This window comes from Ziziphus jujuba, chromosome 7 (assembly GCF_031755915.1).
Source record: "Ziziphus jujuba cultivar Dongzao chromosome 7, ASM3175591v1".
NCBI classification, from domain to species: Eukaryota; Viridiplantae; Streptophyta; class Magnoliopsida; order Rosales; family Rhamnaceae; genus Ziziphus; species Ziziphus jujuba.
The window spans coordinates 5031417-5052385 of record NC_083385.1 but is presented as its reverse complement, the minus strand read 5'-3'; the positions used below and the strand labels follow the sequence as shown (position 1 = coordinate 5052385).

The 20969-nt window shown below is 34.7% G+C and overlaps 6 protein-coding genes across 9 annotated transcripts; 4 read left to right on the top strand and 2 right to left on the bottom strand.

The window, feature by feature from the left end:
- Positions 1-401: 401 nt before the first annotated feature.
- LOC107422691 (uncharacterized) lies at positions 402-2397 on the top strand. Its single transcript, XM_016032174.4, has 2 exons — positions 402-690; positions 2059-2397. Exons 1-2 carry the CDS (start codon positions 442-444, stop codon positions 2131-2133), a joined length of 324 nt encoding a protein of 107 aa, XP_015887660.3. The 5' UTR covers positions 402-441; the 3' UTR covers positions 2134-2397.
- Positions 2398-8351: 5954 nt separating this feature from the next.
- On the top strand, positions 8352-8888 carry LOC132804381 (UPF0481 protein At3g47200-like). Its single transcript, XM_060818670.1, has one exon. The coding sequence runs from the start codon at positions 8352-8354 to the stop codon at positions 8886-8888; it is 537 nt and encodes a 178-aa protein (XP_060674653.1).
- Positions 8889-8987: 99 nt separating this feature from the next.
- Positions 8988-12259, top strand: LOC132804380 (uncharacterized). The gene is made up of 3 exons (XM_060818666.1): positions 8988-9422; positions 10384-10764; positions 12067-12259. Exons 1-3 carry the CDS (start codon positions 8988-8990, stop codon positions 12139-12141), a joined length of 891 nt encoding a protein of 296 aa, XP_060674649.1. The 3' UTR covers positions 12142-12259.
- Positions 12260-12680: 421 nt separating this feature from the next.
- Positions 12681-15163, top strand: LOC107422649 (transcription factor DUO1). Its single transcript, XM_016032124.4, has 3 exons — positions 12681-13308; positions 13466-13703; positions 14335-15163. The coding sequence occupies exons 1-3, from the start codon at positions 13130-13132 to the stop codon at positions 14806-14808; spliced, it is 891 nt and encodes a 296-aa protein (XP_015887610.2). The 5' UTR covers positions 12681-13129; the 3' UTR covers positions 14809-15163.
- Positions 15164-15282: 119 nt separating this feature from the next.
- LOC107422704 (uncharacterized) lies at positions 15283-17009 on the bottom strand. Its single transcript, XM_016032205.4, has 3 exons — positions 16182-17009; positions 15949-16057; positions 15283-15825 (listed from the first exon to the last, which is right to left on the bottom strand). The coding sequence occupies exons 1-3, from the start codon at positions 16713-16715 to the stop codon at positions 15614-15616; spliced, it is 855 nt and encodes a 284-aa protein (XP_015887691.3). The 5' UTR covers positions 16716-17009; the 3' UTR covers positions 15283-15613.
- Positions 17010-18518: 1509 nt separating this feature from the next.
- LOC107422689 (MATH domain and coiled-coil domain-containing protein At3g58370) lies at positions 18519-20969 on the bottom strand. Of its 4 annotated transcripts, none has more exons than XM_048479463.2 (6): positions 20741-20969; positions 20053-20182; positions 19718-19887; positions 19325-19478; positions 19055-19212; positions 18519-18891 (listed from the first exon to the last, which is right to left on the bottom strand). In XM_048479463.2, the coding sequence occupies exons 1-6, from the start codon at positions 20748-20750 to the stop codon at positions 18713-18715; spliced, it is 801 nt and encodes a 266-aa protein (XP_048335420.2). In that variant the 5' UTR covers positions 20751-20969; the 3' UTR covers positions 18519-18712. The 4 variants fall into 4 exon arrangements, with proteins under 4 accessions (XP_048335420.2, XP_060675053.1, XP_048335419.2 ...); XM_060819070.1 differs by having other exon boundaries at positions 18519-18888; positions 19325-19610; positions 20741-20968; XM_048479462.2 differs by having other exon boundaries at positions 19325-19610; positions 20741-20966.

The following is a 20969-nucleotide window of genomic DNA, read 5'->3' as shown; positions in this document are numbered from 1 at the left end:
GTCAAGTCTGAAAAATGTGATTGGGTCCATTATTGTACATAATTTGGATGAGCCCAAACCATAGCATTACCGGGGTCGGAAACTTTGGTCTTTAGACCCAAGTTAATTCATATGCTATTCATTCACTAATGTTCTTTTATTTTTCTATTTATTAGAAAAAGGATTTCAGGAAAATAATTATAATAAAAATCATCCTTCTCTTTTTAAATCTTAATATTTTTAATTTGTTCTTGAAAATAAAATCTTCATTTCATTCAAATCCTTTACTACTGTTCCAAAAGACATAGGTGTTGTATATAGTACAGATTTAGCTGGTCTTAAGCCCATTCTAGGTGGAGGGCCCAAATTCAGCATGAGCCCGCTTAAACCTTACACGGACAGACAGGCCTCTCTTCGACATAGTGAAAAGGAGGAAACTGAGAGAATGAATTGTTGAATGAGATGGTGGAGGAGGAAAAGGTAGTAGACGTAGACGGCAATGAAGGTGGTGGTGGTGTTGGTAGTGAGTCGCATTGGTGGTGGGGTATGGCAAGCGCAGCCCAGTTGGGATGGGGAATTGTGTCGTTGAGAAGAGGGTATACGGGGCACTCCAACCTCATGCCCTTCAAAGCCTTCACCGTTGCCTCCCTCTTCGTCGGCTCCGCTGCCTCTGCCTCCGTCGCTTCTCTCCATGCCTCCGGAATCCACAAGGTCTGACTTCCTATTTTTCTCTCATGTCCTCATACCTTTCCGTCTTTGTCTACCCTAGGCGTATTTTAGTGGATTGCATTATGAATATCATGTTTCTGAAACACTGCTGCTTGGTTGGGGGCAATGTCTTAATTTCTGCTGATTCTTACCGTAATTGGTTCTCGACTGCCAGTTTAGCAAAGTGGCAACGCAAAATAATGACTGATTTACAGTGTCATCATGCTTTTTTATTGTTTCTATAAGAAAGCAAGTAGATTGTGTTAAAAATAAATGGGTTTTTTTTTTTTTAATTAATTAATTTATTTTTTATTGCATCAGTATGTAAGTAATTCCTCATTGGAAGAAAAATGAGCTTCATGTATGGAAATTCTAATGTAAGTGATAAGTGGGTATTGTCTAGATTATTAGCATTGGGACTCGATATTTTGCATAGACCCTATGTTAGCGTATGAACAAATCTGATGATGTCTGAAGGGATTCAGGTTATGATTGGTTAATGGTTGAAGCAGGTTTAGGACCTCATTTTGTGGGTCTACGACTCATTTGTTTGCTTAACTGTTGTGGTGTATATGGTGTGAATTATTTGCCATATAAAATTCTTTGCTCCTCTTGATCCAAGTTATTCTAGTTGGATATAAATACTTGAGTATGCTAGTCTTTTAGCTGACTGCATAATTTTTTATTGTAATTATATTTATTGCTTAGGATTAAAAGTAGGATGCTGATTTCGATTCCTTCCTTTTATGGAGAAGTGAGGAAGATGAGCTTTAAGTTTTTTATTTTCGTTTCAATCACTTAATAGGTGGAAAAACCTAGATTTTACCTCACATTTCAATTTTTATTAGTTACTTATAGATTTCCTACTTTGCTAATTTTGCAAGAACATGTCACCTCTGTTAAAGCTTGATCCTTATATACTAATTTCTATGTCTCCATTTCATGAGCGTTTACTCATTTTAGCTGTCCTAGAACTACTGCTTGCTATGGATGGTAAGAAATCCCTCATAATTTTAGAGATGTTCTTCGCGTAGAAGTAAAACTGGATATAACAGATCAAATTTCTTAGGCTATCAGTGGATGTAGAAACTGAGAGGACTAATTTTAAGTGCGAATTTTACCTGCATTTTAAACTTTAATCCCCTTTTTATGTTTTTAGAGTCTGGCTGTTTGATTTTCTTCCTCTTTTTAACTTTTTCTGACTCTGAACATCATAATAACTTTTTCAAGATTGTACAATCATATCTTGCAAACTGTACAGTCATATCTTTGCAAACTACTTTTATCAAAATTAACATTCAACATCATTGCCGTCTAATTGAAATTCCATTTCATATTCTTGGTAATGCTTACTGGATGTCTGTCCTATAGGTGGAAGATTTAATGGAGGTGGGTGCAAATATAAGGACTGGACTTGGGATTCGTCCACGGACACGAGAAGAATAACAATTTATCAAAATTATTATTGTTGCTTCAAAAATCGTAAATTTTCATGTACTTGAAATCATTGTAAACTGTCGGTTTTAAAATTCATAGCTTTCCTTTCTTGCTGTGTTTCCATAAAAAATCATTGTATTTCTGTCTTCAACAGCTAAATTATAATTGACCCAAAATGCAGATCCTTGTATTATTTTTAGTTTGGAAATTTTGTGAACATCTTTATTATGTGATAACTTAAGCTTTGTCTACCACCTAGAAGGGTGTTGTATTGATGATGTTTTAGTCGGTGGTGAGGTCAATTCCATGGCTTCAACTTTTCCGGAATTGTAAATTACAAATTTAATTCATGAGTTGTCTAAATAATGTATTCTAAAAGATTGCACCATTTTTCTTTTTCTTTTTGGGAAAACTACTAGGTATTGATATGGATATAGGAAATTGCAAAAGCAGGAGATTTTGTGAAGATCACTCCATTCCTCAAAATAATAATAATAATGATAATAATAATGTCGAATAAAAGAAGAAGTGGATTATGAGGAGTTTATTTAGCGATTTACAAATCATAATAATTTGAAAAACTGATTTTAAAATTTAAAAATTCGGATTTAAGCAAAAAAAATTTAAAAACTCGGAATTATTATTATTATTTACACATGCTTAATCTTTAGAAAGATAATTTGACCAAACGAGGTTCATATTCTGTCGTCTTTTCATTACAAGTGTCATTCTGTGCCCCATTTATGTAATTTCTGCATTTAAACTAGAGAAAATTTTGGGGGCATGGCCTGTTTAGTGGAAGGGAGTGGAAGTAACCGTCTCAACCGTCACTACCCCATGAAGTAAAATTTTTTCAAAAAACGAAAACAAAAGTGTTGCAGAACTTAAAAAAATATATAACAAAAAACGAAAACCAAAACAGATTTTTTTGCAGGAAAAAGATATGAGCGGTTAAAGTGCAGGGGAAACAATTATTTCCGAGTATGATTGAGAAAAAAAGAGTTTTGAGGAATGGAAGAGGGTATAAGAAAAGGGCCATGGAAAGCAGAGGAAGATGAAGTTCTACTAAACCATGTCAAAAAGTATGGCCCCAGGGACTGGAGCTCCCTTCGATCCAAAGGCCTTTTGCAGAGAACTGGCAAGTCATGCCGTCTCCGATGGGTCAACAAGCTTAGACCCAATTTGAAGAAGTAAGAGCACTGTCTCCATCATTTCCTTCTCTCTCATTCCTTTCTGAATCTCAATCTCAGTTGGGTCTCTCATTTTCTTCCATTAGTTTCTCAATTGGTTTCTTAAATTGCAAGGCATAGTTATGACATGGGCTTTAAGTGGTTTTGTGTTTGGCGGCGGTTGCAAATTTTCACTGGAGGAGGAGAGACTGGTGATAGAGCTGCAGGCAGAATTTGGAAACAAATGGGCGAGAATTGCTACCTATTTGCCCGGGAGAACTGACAATGATGTGAAGAACTTTTGAAGTATAGTAGGCAGAAGAGTCTGGCGAGGATTCTACAAACATCACCAACTCCTTCCAGATCACAGAAAAACAAACAAGTACCTGTTTATCATGACCTTCCCACTTTGGAGGTAAACCCTACCAAACAGATTGTTACTTTAATCTTTTTGGTATATTCCAGATGTCGTTTTATGGTCAACTTGTCTGATTGTAGTCCTTCATACATACCCTAGAAACTACAGATTTCGTCTCTTTTGATATGTACTTTGAATTTGGAAGAAATGATCTGGGACAGTAACTACATGAAGGATGTGACAAACATGTCTGATTCTGGTCCTCCATACATACCCTAGAAACTACAGATTTTCTCTCTGTTGGTACGTGCTCTCAATTTGGAAGAAATGATCTGGGACAACGACTAAATGAAGGGTACGACAAACATGTCCAAGGAAACGAAAAGTCCCATGAAAAGATTATTCTTTTGGTCCTTTTTACACTGCTATTCTTCCCCATAATCAGTTTTGTTTTTCTTACATTCTCAGTGAGGCACCAGGACATTTTAAGATTGAAATAAATATAATACAGGAAAAGGTATAAAGAGCTCTATTTACCTATCAGAAAAGGGAAGGTGAATCACCAAGTTTTGTTTTTTTCTGCATTTTGCAGTTAGAGATGTTCTGTTCCACTTTAGTGTAAAAACATTGATAATGCTTACATGCTGATCGATTGTATAGGGCTGGACTTGATAATGCTGGAAAATCAGCTACCGTATTTTGTTTTCACCGAACTTTTCGACTTCATCCTAGAAAAACAGCCTGAGAATTTGAATAACATCCCTCCTTATCTATCTAAAAACCAAAATGAAAGTGAACGCCACCATTTCATTATGAAGATGACCTGCGAATTCTTCAATGGTTATTACTACTTGTATGGAAAAGTAACAACATCCGAATCCGTACGCTCCATTTCGCAAAGCTTCCAGGACATGAAACATTTCACTGATTTGGTCAGGCAGTTCATGCGTCCAAATAATTATGTTGCTAGTTCTGAATATGCCGGCTGTCGCTATAGTGCAAAAGAGCTAGACAGAGCAGGGGTGACTTTGTGCCATGTACTAACAAGTTCTTAACTGACATAAAGTTTAATAAAGAGGGTAACATATTAAAGGTCCCTCATTTTTTGATGGGAGACAACACAGAGTGCCTCATGAGAAACGTCATGGGGTTGGAGCAGTGTCTTTATCCATTTGAGGCTCGTATCTTCAATTATATTTCGCTGCTTGATCAACTTATCAACACTAATAAAGATGTGGAATTGTTGGTCAAGAAGAAAATTGTTGTTAACTGGCTAGGCAGCAATAATGCAGTCGCCGACTTGGTTAACAAGCTTTGCGACGAAACTTTGCAAACAAGTTTCTGCCAATTATCGGGCAAATTTTAAAAATAGAAAAAGAAAAAAAAGAAAAAAGAAAATTGGCCCGTAGCCAACCCATAATATCCGGTTGTCAATTAAAAATAAAAAAGCAATGGTAACGTTGCTGGCATAGCAAGGAACTGCCATCCCTGTCTCATTCGTGACGAATTTTCTTTAGAGGAACTGCTTCGTCTCTTTTGACCCAAAAAAAAAAAAAAAAAAAAAAAAAAGCAAAAGATAAAGGATGCCTCCTGTCTTGTTTGCTAGTGTATCTGTTGAGCAGGACGATTTCTGCCCTTTGTGTAAATCACGTGATCCTTCAAATTCACATGTAATATGAAAACATATATGACAATCTATTTTCCGTTTGAGGGAAAATATATGACCATCTTTTTTTATGATGTAGTATCATATTTTGATTCGTGCCAACTGGTATTTAATATAATAATAATTCCACCAAACTCTCTTAAATTATTGTGGCAAAAATAAGTAGAATGAGGGCCACCATCTATTTTTAGAAGATCTATTAAATGATATAACTAAACAAAAAAATTACAAACAATCCATATTAATAATCAAAACAACAATTATTGTCAATAATATATAATTTAAAAAAAAAAGAAAAAGAAAAAAATATGTATACAGATCAATATTACATAAAATTATTAACGATAAACATCTATCTCATTAGACAATAAATACTTCCAATCTTCTGCCTATTTTTTTTTTTAAAAAAAAAAAAATCTTTTTCCATGGGTATTGAAAAACATTTTTCATTCTTCACCCCACTTTGTAACCACGTAACTATTGCAGATGCTTTAATTAATGACAATCGAATAACAGTTTTTTATTTATATTTGTTTGTTTTTTTTATTTATTCATGAAATAGAAGAACTAATTTTTATCAGGAAAAAAAAAATAAAATAAAAAAACAAAAGAGAAACACAGAAAATTGAAAAGGACTTTAAGTCACAAAATCCCTGTACAGTGTAGAATATGTAGTAGTAGTAGTAGTAGTAGTGTGTGTGTGTGTGTATATATATATATATATATATATATATGTGTGTATATGTATATTTGTTTTTGGTTTTGTTTTATTAAAAAGCAAGTTATAAAAAATAATAACCAAAAAAAAAAAACATAAACAAACAAAAAATTGATGGGCCACCGAGATAACCGGTTGGCAATTAAAAAAAAAAAAGGAAAAAGAAAAAGAAAAAACAACAACAACAACCTCAAGGTTGCTGGCACAGCAAGGAAGTGCGATCCCTAATATTTTTTTGTGAATTTGAAGAATCAACTGACTTACGCATAGGATAGGACATCATCCCTCCTGAATGGAAAATGACCAAACGACATAGAAGGCACCTTTTTCTTTTCTTTTTTTTCTTTGGTTAAAAGAGAGGAAGCAGATCCTCTTAAGAAAATTGATCTCGAAGTCGCAGCAAGGAATTGTAAGTGTTTCCTTACATATTTAATTTTATTTTATTTTATTTTTTCCTTAAATTTTAATATGGAGAAACGCACAATATATAGAAGATATTGTAAACTAATTTTTCAAGGCTAAATGGCATATGTTGAGAAGTGGTTATGATCTAGGCTTATTTAATGGTTGCTCTAATCCTAAAAAACATGTATATCATGCTTCGTTAATATTTTCCATCATTTCTAAGTTATTTTAGTCGGTTTAGTTGGCAATGGTGTGATTTGAATTTAAATTTTCAAAACTTTGAGAATTAATATTGTATTAAATTATTATTTGATTTTAAAAATTTAAACTATTACAATATGATTTATTATATATATCAAATATCAAATTTTATCAACAGTAATAAATTTGTATCATTTTAATATTATATTTATAAAAAAATATTATTTTTATTTTCTTTTTTGCCACCAGTTAATATATACTGCACCACATCAATATCATATATCATAGAATAAATTATATAATCCATTAGATTAAAATTTTAAGCAAATCATTATTATTTTATAAGAAATAAAAGAAATTTCCTTACAAAGTCGGATAACACGAATTGCAATATATGCTCTCTCTCTCTCTCTCTCTCTCTATATATATATATATATATATATATTTTTATAAAGCACCCCATACTGTCAATCCGCTTCCATCTGATGACTATGATGACTATGATACTACTTTGAAATATCTTTCTTTGTTATCAAAACATATATATATATATATATATGCAGATAAATGTTAAATTATGTTGATTATCAATCCAATGTGTGATTCTATTGGTTGGGGTGATTTAACAAAAAAAACGATTCTATTGGTGGGGGCTACTAGCTAGGTGGTATGCCTGCGTGGAAAATAATTTCCCCCTGTGCAGGGAGTAGACCCGTGACAGATGCTGTGTGTCTGTCTTTTACCTTTTCGTCTCTATATGTAACTTCCCATTCTCGTCACCACTTCATCACACTCGACCTGCGGCATAAGGGACTCTGCCAGTTTTCTATCCAACGTCGGTTAGTCGTACGTCTTATCATTTTGTGCCATAAATTTCTATTTGTTTTTCATTTTAATTTTTTAGTTTTATCTTTTTAAGTAGTATTAGTGTCCTACATGGCTTCGATGGATGGATTAATACTTTATTATTTTAGATATAAAAACTAAGATATACACCATGTTGCCTCAATTTACACCAAAATTTACTTTATTTAGTTATATTCAAATTTTGAATTGCTTCTATTCTTAAATTCCTCTATTTTAGCAATACTAATTGATACGTGATTGATGCTAAAGAAAATTAATACTAAATTTCTTTTTTAACAATAAATGATACATTTTCATTTTTAAAAAATTAAAAAAAAACATAAATGATATATTTTTTTGGGTCAACCATAAATGATGCAAAATTATTTGTGTAAAATCCCCCTTATAAAATTGAGAGAAGAAATTTCACTTTATTAACAGTAAAGGAGCTCCTTCGCTCTATATCATTACTTATAAAACCATTTTACTATTTCTACTGTTTTCAAACCTGTGGAGACTGCTGCCTTTTTTTTTTTTTTTTTCCCCCCAAGCAAGGAAAAATACATATTCATTGTTTTAGTTAGCTGGCCGTTTTTGGTATAATCGTGGTGAACCAAAGTGGTTAATTAAATGTGATTGGATATATACTAGGAATTTAGTGACAGAACTAACAGAAATATTAAAAGAACGGGAGTCATATGGTTCAATTTTCATTTCAATTTTTTCCTAACGTATCCAATTCCAACTGGGCCAATTTTTTTTTTTTTTCCGAAAAATTGAAAATATATATAGATTCAAATTATTTACTCTGCATATACTAAATTGATATAGTATTATAACGTCGTTTTATGCATGTCTATAGACATGGGAGAGATCAAGCCTAGCGTCGTAATTGACATTCCAGAGGAGTTGGAACCTGAATTGAAAGAAACATGTTGGATGCAGAGGGTTCCAAGGAAGCTTCGACAGGTAAATCCAGCAGCTTACACCCCCAAACTGATATCTATAGGCCCTTTTCACCATGGAAAACCAACACTCGATGCCATGGAAAACCACAAAACCAAATATTGCGAAAAATTCTGGGAAAGGGACTTCTGTAAACATATTAGGGAGAAGGGTATTATCGGAGTATTCACCGGAGAAGTAAGCAATCTCCGACAACGCATCTGGGACATCTATGCGGGGACCTTTGATCATGTAAAGGACATGGACCAATTGTTGAAGGTGATTTTACAAGACTCCTGCTTCATCTTCGAGCTCTTCTTGAGAAACTACGAAAATCGGTTTAAGGAGAAAGAGGATATAACAGACTATATATTGAGAACACCATGGCTGATCAAATGTATAGTGCTGGACTTGATAATACTGGAAAATCAGCTACCGTATTTTGTTTTCACCTAACTTTTCGATTTCATCCTCGAAAACCAGCCCGAGAATTTGCATAACATCCCTTCTTATCTATCCAAAAACCAAAAGGAAACTGAACGCCACCGTTTCATCATGGTGATGACCTGCCAATTCTTCGGTGGTATACCCCTATTCAGCAATGAAGCTGCTGAATTGTCGTTGGAATCCAACGTAATGCAACGCTTCAAGGACATCAAACATTTCACTGATTTGGTCAGGCAGTTCATGCTTCCAAATAATTATGTTCCTAGTTCTAAATTTGTCAAATGTCTGTACAGTGCAAAAGAGCTACACAGAGCAGGGGTGGACTTTGTGCCACGAAGTAACAAGTGCTTAACTGACGCATTGTTTAATAAAAAGGGTAAGATATTGGAGGTCCCTACATTTATGGTGGAAGACACCACAGAGTGCCTTATAAGGAACGTCATGGTGTTGGAGCAGTGTCTTTATCCATTTGAGGCTCATATCTGCAATTATATTTCCCTGCTCGATAAACTTATCAACACTGATGAAGATGTGGAATTGTTGGTTAAGAAGAAAATTGGTTAACAAGCTTTGCGACGAAATTTTGGAAGCAGGTTCCTGCTATAGTGTTATCTGTGCACAACTTAACAAGCTTCATGAAAATTTTTGGAACGTTACCAAGGCAACACTGAAGAGAGTTTACTTCAAGGATATTTGGACTGGCAGTTCTACTATTGTTGCTGTTGTTGTTGTTATATTCTCAATTTTCTCAGTCATTACCAACATCAAGGATTTGTTCTTCTAATTAACTTGCAGCATTCAAGGTCATCAACTGGAAATATATATATATATATATATTCCTTGTGAATGAAAAATGAGAATTTAGCTAGATATGATCAAAATAACAAGACGTAAAAAGTGTTTCTCCTTGAACAATTATGTTTGTTTGCTTCTTTGTTTAATCTAAGACGTGTGCATGTTGTTTGTTGGTTTTGGTTCTTTTTCTTGGATGTATAATATCGTAATTTGTCAAAAAAATAAGAAAAAAAAAGACAAATGCAATGATTTTCTATTTGTTTTTTTGGATGAATTAATGATTTTTCTATTCTATTACTACTGATGTTTGAAGAATAAATAAAAGAAAGGGAATTGGGCTTGGACATTCTGGTCATAGTCTAGTTGCAAAGATGATGTTGGGTCCGTTACAGTACATAATTTGGATGAAGCCGACCATAGCATTACCTGGATCGGAAACTCGTCTTTAGACGTAAGTTAACTCGTTTGCTATTCATTCACTAATTTTCTTTTATTTTTTATTTATCAGAAAAAGGTTTTCAGGAAATCAGGAAAATAATAATAATAAAAATCATCCTTCTCTTTTTAAGTATAATAATTTTTAATTTGTTCTTAAAAATAAAATCGTCATTTCTTCCAAAATCCTTTACTATCGTTCCAAAAGATTGAGGTGTTAATAGTACAGGTTTAGTTCTTTTTAAGCCCATTCTCTGTGGGGGCCCAAATTCAGCATGAGCCCGCTTTACCTTACATAGACAGACTGGCCTCTCTTCGACAAAGTAGGAGGGAGGAAACGGAAAAAATTACGAAAGCAGATAGAAGGGTGGGAGAGCAGAGAAATCGCGAGAATGAGTTGTTGAATGAGATGGTGGAGGAGGAAGAGGTAGTAGACGTGGACGACAAGGAAGGTGGTGGTGTTGGTGGTGACTCGCATTGGTGGTGGGGAATGGCGAGCGCAGCCCAGTTGGGATGGGGAATAGTGTCGTTCAGAAGAGGGTATACAGGGCAATCCAACCTCATGCCCTTCAAAGCCTTCGCCGTTGCCTCCCTCTTCGTCGGCTCCGCTGCCTCTGCCTCCGTCGCATCCCTTCATTCCTCCGACATCCACAAGGTCAAACTTCCTATTTTCCTCTCATACCCTCATACCTTTCCGTCTTTGTCTACCCTAGGCGTATTTTAGTGGATTGCATTATAAACATCATGTTTCTGAAACACTGCTGCTTGGTTGGGGCAATGTTTTACTTTCTGCTGATTATTTCCTTAATCGGTTCTCGATTATCAATTTAGCAAATTGGGAACGCAAAATAATGAGTGGTTTTTAGTGTCATCATGTTTTTTTTTTTTTTTTTTTTTTTTTTTTTTTTTTTTTTTTTTTGTCTCTCAATTGCATTGGAATGTAAGTAATTCAGCATTAGAAGAAAAATGAGCTTCACGTATGGAAATTCTAATGTAAGTGATAAGTGGGTATTGTCTAGAATTAGCATTGGGACTCGATATTTTGCATAAACCCTATATTAGCATATGAACAAATCTGATGATGTCTGGAGGGATTCAGGTTATGATTGCGTAATGGTTGAAGCAGGTTTAGGACTTACATTTTGGGGGTCTACGACTCATTTGTTTGGTTAACTGTGGTGTATAGGGTGTGAATTATTTTCCATATAAAATTCTTTGCTCCTCTTGATCCAAGTTATTCTAGTTGGCTATAAATACTTTAGTATTCTAGTCTCTTAGCTGACGGCATAATTTTTTATTTGTAATTATATTTATTGCTTAGGATTAAAAGTATGGTGCTGATTTCGATTCCTTCCTTTTATGGTAGAAGTGAGGAAGTTGAGCTTTAAGCTTTTATTTTCTTTTCAATCACTCTATAGATGAAAACACCTCGATTTTACCTCCCTTTTCAATTTTTATTAGTTACTTATAGATTTCCTGCTTTGCTTGTTTTGCAAGAACATGCCACCTTTGTTAAAGCTTGATCCTTATGTACTTGTATTTATTTCTCCCTTTCATGAGCGTTTACTCGTTTTAGCTGTCCTAGAACTACTGCTTGCTATGGATGGTAGGAAATCCTTCATAATTTTAGAGATGTTCTTAGCGTAGAAGTAAAACTGGATATAACAGATCAAATTTCTTAGGCTATCAGTGGATGTAGAAACTGAGAGAACTAATTTTAAGTGCAATTTTTTCCTTTTTGTGTTTTTAGACTCGGGCTGTTTGATTTTCTTCCTCTTTTTCTTTTTCTGTGTCTTTACGTTGGCTCTCACTCTGATCATCATAATAACTTTTTCAAGTTTGTACAATCATATCTTTGCAAACTACTTTTAGAAAAATCAACATTCAACATCATTGCTGTCTAATTGAAATTCCATTTCATGTTCTTGGTAATGCTTACTGGATGTCTTTCTTATAGGTGGAAGATTTAATGGAAGTGGGTGCAAGTATAAGGACTGGACTTGGGATTCGTCCACGGACACGAGAAGAATAACAATTTACCAAAATTATTATTGTTGCTTCAAAAATCCTAAATTTTCGTGTACACGTACTTGAAATCATTGTAAAACTGTCGGTTTTAAAAGTAATAGTTTCGATGTCGTTTCCTTTCTTGATGTGTTTCCATAAAAAATCATTTTATAAATTATAATTGACCCAAAATGCAGATCCTTGTATTATTTTTAGTTTTGAAATTTTGTGAACATCTTTATTATGTGAAAACTTAAGCTTTGTCTACCACCTAGAAGGGTGTTGTATTAATGATGTTTTAGTCGGTCGTGAGGTCAATTCCATGGCTTCAACTTTTCCAGAATTGTAAATTTACAAGTTTAATCCGTCAGTTGTCTAAATAATGTATTCTAAAAGATTGCACCATTTTTCTTTTTCTTTTTGGGAAAACTACCAGGCATTTATATACTTGAGACATAGTTAAACTATGGATATAGGAAATTGCAAAAAGAAGAGATTTTGCGAAGATCAATAAATTCCTTAAAAATAATAATAATAATGTCGAATAAAAGAAGAAGTGGATTATAAGGAGTTTATTTAACGATTTACAAATCATAATAATTTGAAATAGTGTTTTTAAAATTTAAAAACTCGGAATTATTATTATTATTTTTTACACATGCTTAATCTTTAGAAAGATAATTTGACCAAACGAGGTTCATATTCTGTCGTCTTTTAATTACAAGTGTCATTCTGTGCCCCATTTATGTAATTCCGCATTTAAACTAGAGAAAATTTTGGGGGCATGGCCTGTTTAGTGGAAGGGAGTGGAAATAACCGTCTCAACTGTCACTACCCCCATGAAGTAAAAAAATTTCAAAAAACGAAAACAAAAGAGTTGCAGAACTTAATAAAATATATAACAAAAAACGAAAACCAAAACAGATTTTTTGGCAGGAAAAAGATATGAGCGGTTGAAGTGCAGGGGGAACAATTATTTCCCGAGTGTGATTGAGAAAAAAGAGTTTTGAGGAATGGAAGAGGGTATAAGAAAAGGGCCATGGAAAGCAGAGGAAGATGAAGTTCTACTAAACCATGTTAAAAAGTATGGCCCCAGGGACTGGAGCTCCATTCGATCCAAAGGCCTTTTGCAGAGAACCGGCAAGTCATGCCGTCTCCGATGGGTCAATAAGCTTAGACCCAATTTGAAGAAGTAAGAGCACTGTCTCCATCATTTCCTTCTCTCTCTTCCTTTTCTGAATCTCAATCTCAGTTGGGTCTCTCATTTTCTTCCATTAGTTTCTCAATTGGTTTCTTAACTTGCACGGCATAATTATGACATGGGCTTTAAGCGGTTATGTGTTTGGCAGCGGTTGCAAATTTTCACTGGAGGAGGAGAGGCTGGTGATAGAGTTGCAGGCAGAATTTGGAAACAAATGGGCGAGAATTGCTACCTATTTGCCCGGGAGAACCGACAATGATGTGAAGAACTTTTGGAGTAGTAGGCAGAAGAGGCTGGCGAGGATTCTACAAACGTCATCAACTCCTTCCAAATCACAGAAAAACAAACAGCAAGTACCTGTTTATCATGACCTTCCCACTTTGGAGGTAAACCACACCAAACAGATTGTTACCTTTAATCTTTTCGGTAAATTCCAGATGTCGTTTTATGGTCAACTTGTCTGATTCTAGTCCTTCATACATATCCTAGAAACTACAGATTTTGTCTCTTTTGATATGTACTTTGAATTTGGATGAAATGATCCGGCACAGTAACTAAATGAAGGATGTGACAAACATGTCTATTCTGGTCCACCATACATACCCTAGAAACTACAGATTTTCTCTCTTTTGGTACGTACTCTCAGTTTGGAAGAAATGATCTGGGACAATGACTAAATGAAGGGTGCGACAAACGTGTTAAAGGAAACGAAAAGTCCTATGAAAAATTATTCTTTTTGTCCTTTTTACACAACTATCCTTCCCCATAATCAGTTTGTTTTTCTTACATGCTGATTGAGGCACTTGGACATTTTAAGATTGAAATAACTATAATACATGAAAATGTATAAACAGCTCTATTTACCCATCAGCAAAGGGAAGGTGAATCACCAAGTTTTGTTTTTTCTGCACTTAGCAATTAGACATGTTCTTTTCCACTTCAGTGTAAAAATATTGAGTTTCATGTTTTACCATTTTTAATATCTATCATTGGGCAATTTTTGTTTTCTTATTTCAGGCTTCAGTATTCACTTCGTACGCAGAGGGAGAATCATCAAGGGCTCCATCGTGCTCATCGTCCTGCATTGACACCTCTGAAATGATCAAAATGGCGCCACTTCCGGAACTCGTTGAGCCCAAGCTGATCACTTTTGAATCGCAACTTATTCAACCAGAGACAGAGTCCCAATTACCAATCCCATTCCCTCCAACTTTACAACCCCAACCAGACCTCATATTTCCACCAGAAAACCAAGACATTTTGGCCAGACTTGACGACCCCTACTTTGACATGTTTGGATGTCAAGAATCTAAGCTTGAAAGTGCAGCACAACTTCCTGTGGGGCCACCATTTCTTGAACAACTCGACAACAGTGGAGGTGGTGTCACGGTTAAAATTGACGATTCTATTACCCCAGACTGCTTTTTCGATGACTTCCCAGCTGACATGTTTGATCACATTGATCTATTTCCAAGCCCGCCAGGGCTGTGATTGAATTGACTATTAGCTTTCGTCTTTAACTTTGTTTTTCTTAGTTAACTAGAACAACGTACTCGTGCAGCGGCATGGTAATTCTTATTACCGATATTCTTTGTATCGAAAACTCTATATGATGGTTTTCAAATTTGCTCTTTATGCTTACAATTTACAATTTCCTGTTCAAAATAGCAAACATGACATGGAGCTTAAAAGTAGTGCACAGAAATATGTTGACTTTGCTGTAAAGTTCCATTGACTTTATTATTAAGAAAGTTCCAAACATTGATCTACTTCCAAGCCCGCCATGGCTGTGATTGAATTGACTATTAGCTTTCGTCTTTAACTTTGTTTAAGTTTTCTTAGTTGGATGGTTTTCAAATTTGCTCTTTATGCTTACAATTTACAATTTCCTGTTAAAAATATACCCCCAACGCGAAGCAAACATGAAATGGAGCTTAAAAGTGGTGCCCAGAAATATGTCGACTCTGCTATAAAGTTCCATTGACTTTATTAATAAGAAAGTTCCAAACATAGTAATCCATTATCACTTATTCACTTCGTTTATCAAGAGAAAAATAGATAAGGAAAAGAAAAGCTTTTTGTGCCATTTCTTTCTTTATCCCACAACCCGTCATGGAAGGTACACAGTACAACAATGATGAAATCCAAATAAAAGTCAAATAAAAAGCCAATGTCTGATTAAACTCGCACATCCTCTATGGAACCCTCACACAAAGAATTTCGATCATAGAGGAGTTTCCTGTGGAGATGCAGACAAAATAAGGGGGACACAAATCGATGGGAATAATCATTCTGATTATTGATTGACAGCAACAGCAGAGGAATCCGAGGGGCAGAAACTGATACCAGTTTGTCCATTTTGTGTGAGAACCTCAAAGTTTCCTGGAGTTGAAGATTGGTCTTTGTTGATGATGATGGGTCTTCTTAGTTCCGCAAATGCACAATACTGCACCTCATATACAGTGACACCTTCCTTGTGAGCAGATACTGAAACCCCAACTCCTTCCCCTGCTCTTCCATTAAAACCCATTATAAAAAATTAAATAAAAAAAAAAACCAACTTTAATACCAAAATTCAGCTAACAAACACTATTGCAACGAAAAAGAATAAAAAAAAAATTGAAAAATTACCATGAGTAACAAGAAGCAAATTTTCAGTTGGGTATCTATCTGCAAGGGTCTGAACAATTTTAGCATATCTTGTTCTTGCACCTATCACCGTCTCTCCCCACTTGGGAGGCTGACAATTTCCAACATAAAAAATTTATTTTAAAAAAAAAAAAAAAAAAAAAGTCTCCATCAGAGAAAATGATTAATTTTATCGAATCTTAATTTATGACCAAAGAGATTTGAAAAAAAGTTACCTCTTTGTATACTGGTTCAACAGAGTGATCCACAGACCCAGATGGTAAAATAGGTTCGAGCTCTGAGATTTTGAAACCAAATTCCCCATCTTTAGGTGCCGATTCAGCACGAATGGCTTCCCTGTTCAGCATCTCGCAGAGTCCGTACTCAATCGAGACCTTAATGTTGGAGGGACCGATGGTGTCTTCACGGCAGCTTACGCCGTTGGAATCGTCGTCAAGCGGAGCAGAGAGACCGGAGACCACCTCGGAGGCTGTCTGGACGCAGCGGATGAATGGGGAAACGAAGACCCGGTGGATCGGGAAGCCCAGATGGGTTCGGAGCTTCTGGCCCGTTGCGAAAGCCCGTTTCTTGCCCTCATCGACCAAGGGCGGGTCCCAGGGCCTGGCGGCCTTGGAAACCCAGAGGGGATCGAAGTTGTCGAGGCGGTCTCCATGGCGCATGACGACGACGTTTTGGTAGTGATTGGCGGTGGTCGTGTTGTCATGGTTGTTGCTGCCGTTGTTGCTGTGGAGAGCTTCGGAGGAGTCCATTGCCAATAGATGGTTGAAAAAAATTTAAAAAAAATAAAAATTCAAAAAAACTTTCTCCGTTCGTGTCTCTGCTAGTGATGATAGCCTGTACTCTCTTCTCTTTTTTATTTTTTTCTTTTTTCTTTTAATATATAGCGTGAACTCTATTTTTTTTTTATTTTTTATTTTTTTTTTGTTTTTTTTTTGTTTTTGTGTTTTTGGCAATGAAGCGTGCACTCTTTTTAATTTATGAAAACAAAGGAAAAAAACATTCCAATTGAACTAGTGTCCTGTATAAACTAAGAAATATATGACAGTGACACGTAAAACTTAATTGAGGAAAACAAGTTTATATAGAGACAGATTTGTAGAAGGACCGTGGAAATTGACTTTGATTAAATATATATATTTTCAAAGTTGATGATCCAATGGAACGTGTCAACTTTATCCATATTTTGTTTTTTTCAAAATGAATTTTCCAAAAATTATTATTTTTTATTTTTGGTTCCAAATTTCGAAGAAATTGCAAGGTGGTTCTTAATTTTCTTGGTCTTTGATTGGTTGGTAGGCGGAAAGTCTAGTTGTTAATTTCCAAAATTTCGGTCAATTCACATGCATCCTCGTGCACGTCCCTCGTTTATTTTCTGGTTATTATTTATTATTATTTTTAGCTGCAACTTCGTTTCATTTCCCCATTAGTGATTACACAACGAAAGTTCAATCCTGCAAATTGTTCTGGAGGCCTCAATACATTTTATTTTATTTTTTTACTGCTTGTTAATAGGTCAGGTGGAATTTTATATGGCATAGACCACGACTTTTGGTGGATAATTTTCATAGTTGTAATGGTCTATAAATTTATTGTTTTCACTCTTAATTAAATTTTACATTGTGCCACGTTAATTAGGAGTTTTGAGCCCAAACTACCCCTTTAAGATAAAGTAGTTCAACATTTTTATTTTATTTTTTTAAATTGTAATTTCAAGATTGCAACTTACACAGCTTTTCCACCAGATTATCCTTCAGAAAAGTGTAAGCTATGAAGCTAGCCAAAATGGAACTTTAACCAAGAAAAATAATTATTAATCATTATAATTATGCAAAAGGTAGAAAAAGGCATTTAGCTTACAATCTAAAATTGGAATTTTTAAATTCCTTTGTCCATGAAAAATCAAAATCCCATACCAGTTTTCGTCCACTACTGCCAACTACGTACTGGAGTAATGGAACATTAAAAAAAAAAAAAATGTAATATTATTATTATTGTTATTATTTTATTTTATATAAGTGGAGCTTAAGAGTTCAAAAAAAATGGTTACCCGTCCGCATGGTCACTGACTGTGAAAGCACAAATTAATTAAAGTTCATGGTAGGATGTCTGTGCAATGTATTGAAAGAGTAAGAAGTACCGGCAAAAAAATATATACATACATATATATATATATATATTGAAAATAAGAACCAGTTGAAGGAAACTTAAGAGGAAACTGTTCATAGATACAATTCCGAGTATTAGAGTTTAGAGAATGATGATCCACTTTGACCGATCAAATTATTTCCTGTTAATTTGGAGTGAACCAATAAATTAATCGGCCATGAATTGCGACCTATAAACTATGGAATGCCCAAAGGCCTAAACTCTCAAAAGGACAAATGCATCGTGTGTTCAATCATATTGGTTTTAATTAAGAAATTTAATTATTAAAATTAAGCCCTCATTCATTCCATCAGGTTATTGGTGGTTCTCCAGTAGTTATTATTGGGATTTTTCTTAACATATCAAATGCCTGCATATTTGATATACAAAAATTAATGATGTCAGGATTTCAAAGTGTATACACTATTGTATATCACATACATCCTCTTTACAGCTGATGCTTAAACAAAAATAAAAATAAAAATAAAAAGTGCAACTTCAATTGACTACAAACACCCACAAAATATGTAAGTCATTTCCATTTCATTTCAAAATGCATTCCAAACCATAGAGGACGTAAGCTAGTATATATAGGACGGGTTTAGGCTTCCTCTATATTTTCCGAACGAAAAACCTTAATCTCAGACAGGACAAGGATTTCAACTTCAATTGTTATAGTATCGTTGACAATGAATCCATTTGACGCATTATTCAGCTCCTTCAATGAAATAAAGCTTACAAAACCCCAGTTCTTAGAAGAAGCAGAGAACCAATGCTTATCTGCAAGTAAAAATAATCATCAGCTGAGATTACAAAAAGTAGTTTAATTACTTGAGATTGTCCAATAATTTCAGGAAACCCGCAAGAAGAAAGAGTAGGAAAACATAGTTAAGGACCCAAAATATATACATATATAAATATGCACACTTCATAATAGTGTCACCTGATGAATGTTCTTTCTTTCTTTTAAGCGTGCCCAGTATTCGCAGGATGTAATCTGCATAAATTGCCCTGTTAGCAGGAATGTCTTCGCACTCTAAGAATATGGATAACGACACCCCATTTGCAGTACCGTTTCCTTTTGGATAAACAGTTAAAAACCTAGAACCCATTTCAATAACAATAAATAAATAACACCATCAAAGCAGTTAGATATCTAGTAAATACTATGTAAAGGATTAAAAAAAAAAAAAAATTACTGAAATGTGTATACCAGTTTCTCTCTCCAACCGAGAAAGTAGGAGACACATAAGATGTTTTATTCAATGTAGAGAAGTTTTCAAGCTTCCAAGTAAAGGTACCATTAAGTGGTTTCTTCACCATGGAAAGCGATTCCCATGTGTGTGTGTGGTTTATCACACAAACCTCTGCTCCAAACAAACAAGAATCATTAACAAGGTATCCATTCGAAGAATTATTGAAAATTTCTTCGGAAATTAACTGTCCAAATCCCCATTCAGTGTTCATCTCATTAAAACGCCTGAATGCACCATCAGCATCTATATTTATAACATAAAAATGTGCGTTAATAACACGAAGCATAAATAATTTACATTTTGCATGCATATATAGCGTTCCATACAGAAAAAAGAGATAAAATATATACCTTGAATAGTGAGGTACTTATCTAGTATTTGATCAAACACAAACAGTTTTAAATCCACTAGAACCTCCCAACCATGAGGATACGTGTCTGTCTCCTCAATTACCAAGTAGAGCGAGATGTAACCATTCCCATTGCTTTTCTTGTTTCCATTTGGATAAAGAGACAAGCTCCTGCACGTGGTAGAAATACAACTTCAAGATTACTTGTTGGTGAAGATCAAAAGTACCCAATGGTTGTTAACCCAACTTATAGGCATATAAATGTAAAATGAAGGTGGAAAATTAAGGTCCAAAATTATAAAAACTAGAATAGTTAGCAAAGTAGTAGAAGCTAACCATTTGTGTCCTCCAGTTTCAAACACACCAGAATCATACTTTTCTGCTTCTGACTGTAATAGTAAGGAGTAGGATTTAATTTTTAATTTGTAGTGAGCTGGTGGAAGATCTCTTTTGCGTCGAGAGATTCCTACATCCAAAGAACCAGAATACATAAAGTTCAAGAGAATGTTCTACTTAATTACACTACCAAAATAAACTGTAGACAGTCCCTATTTTTAAAATTTCTCTTTCACCTTCAAGCCCTTTCACTTGCTTTTTCTAAATTTTATTTTTCTTTTAAAAAATAAAATAAGATAAAACAATTCTCCCCCAACCGCTTGTCAGCGGCCACCATCATTAATGGAGGACCGGTGGCGATATGCTGCTGGAGTCGTGATAGTTCCTGGGCGGCTACTGTTGGGGGAAGAACCCTAAACTTAATATGAATAAAGGAAGAAGAAAATAGGAATATTAGAGGGGTTTTTGGTAAAAATATTGTTTACGGGCATGTACATAGTTAATTGGTTTGGAACTGCAGCAAGAACTAATCGAAGTTCAAATAAATCCAACGAGCTCAGCACAGAAGAAACAAACAAAAAAGATGGATCTTGTTGTTAAATATTGCCAATAACATAAAATAGGGATGCTAATTTCTTGTACTAAATAACTGTAAACTTGATATTTAACGTCGTGTATGGAATGGTACCTGTCTCCATGTTTGCTCTGCAGAGTGCTGTGGAGAGGAGACGAGTTGAACGGTTCGTTCAGCAACACCTAAGCCTGTTAAAAATAAGTGATTTGTAATTTAGGAAATTGCTCTAATTAGCTTCTCCAATAAGCAGGCCGTAGGTTCTTGAAGACAGTGTAGTTACTTTTTACTTTTTGAGTTTTTGCTTTTTCGTTTGATGAAATGTTAGTTTGGCTGCCCTTGTTTT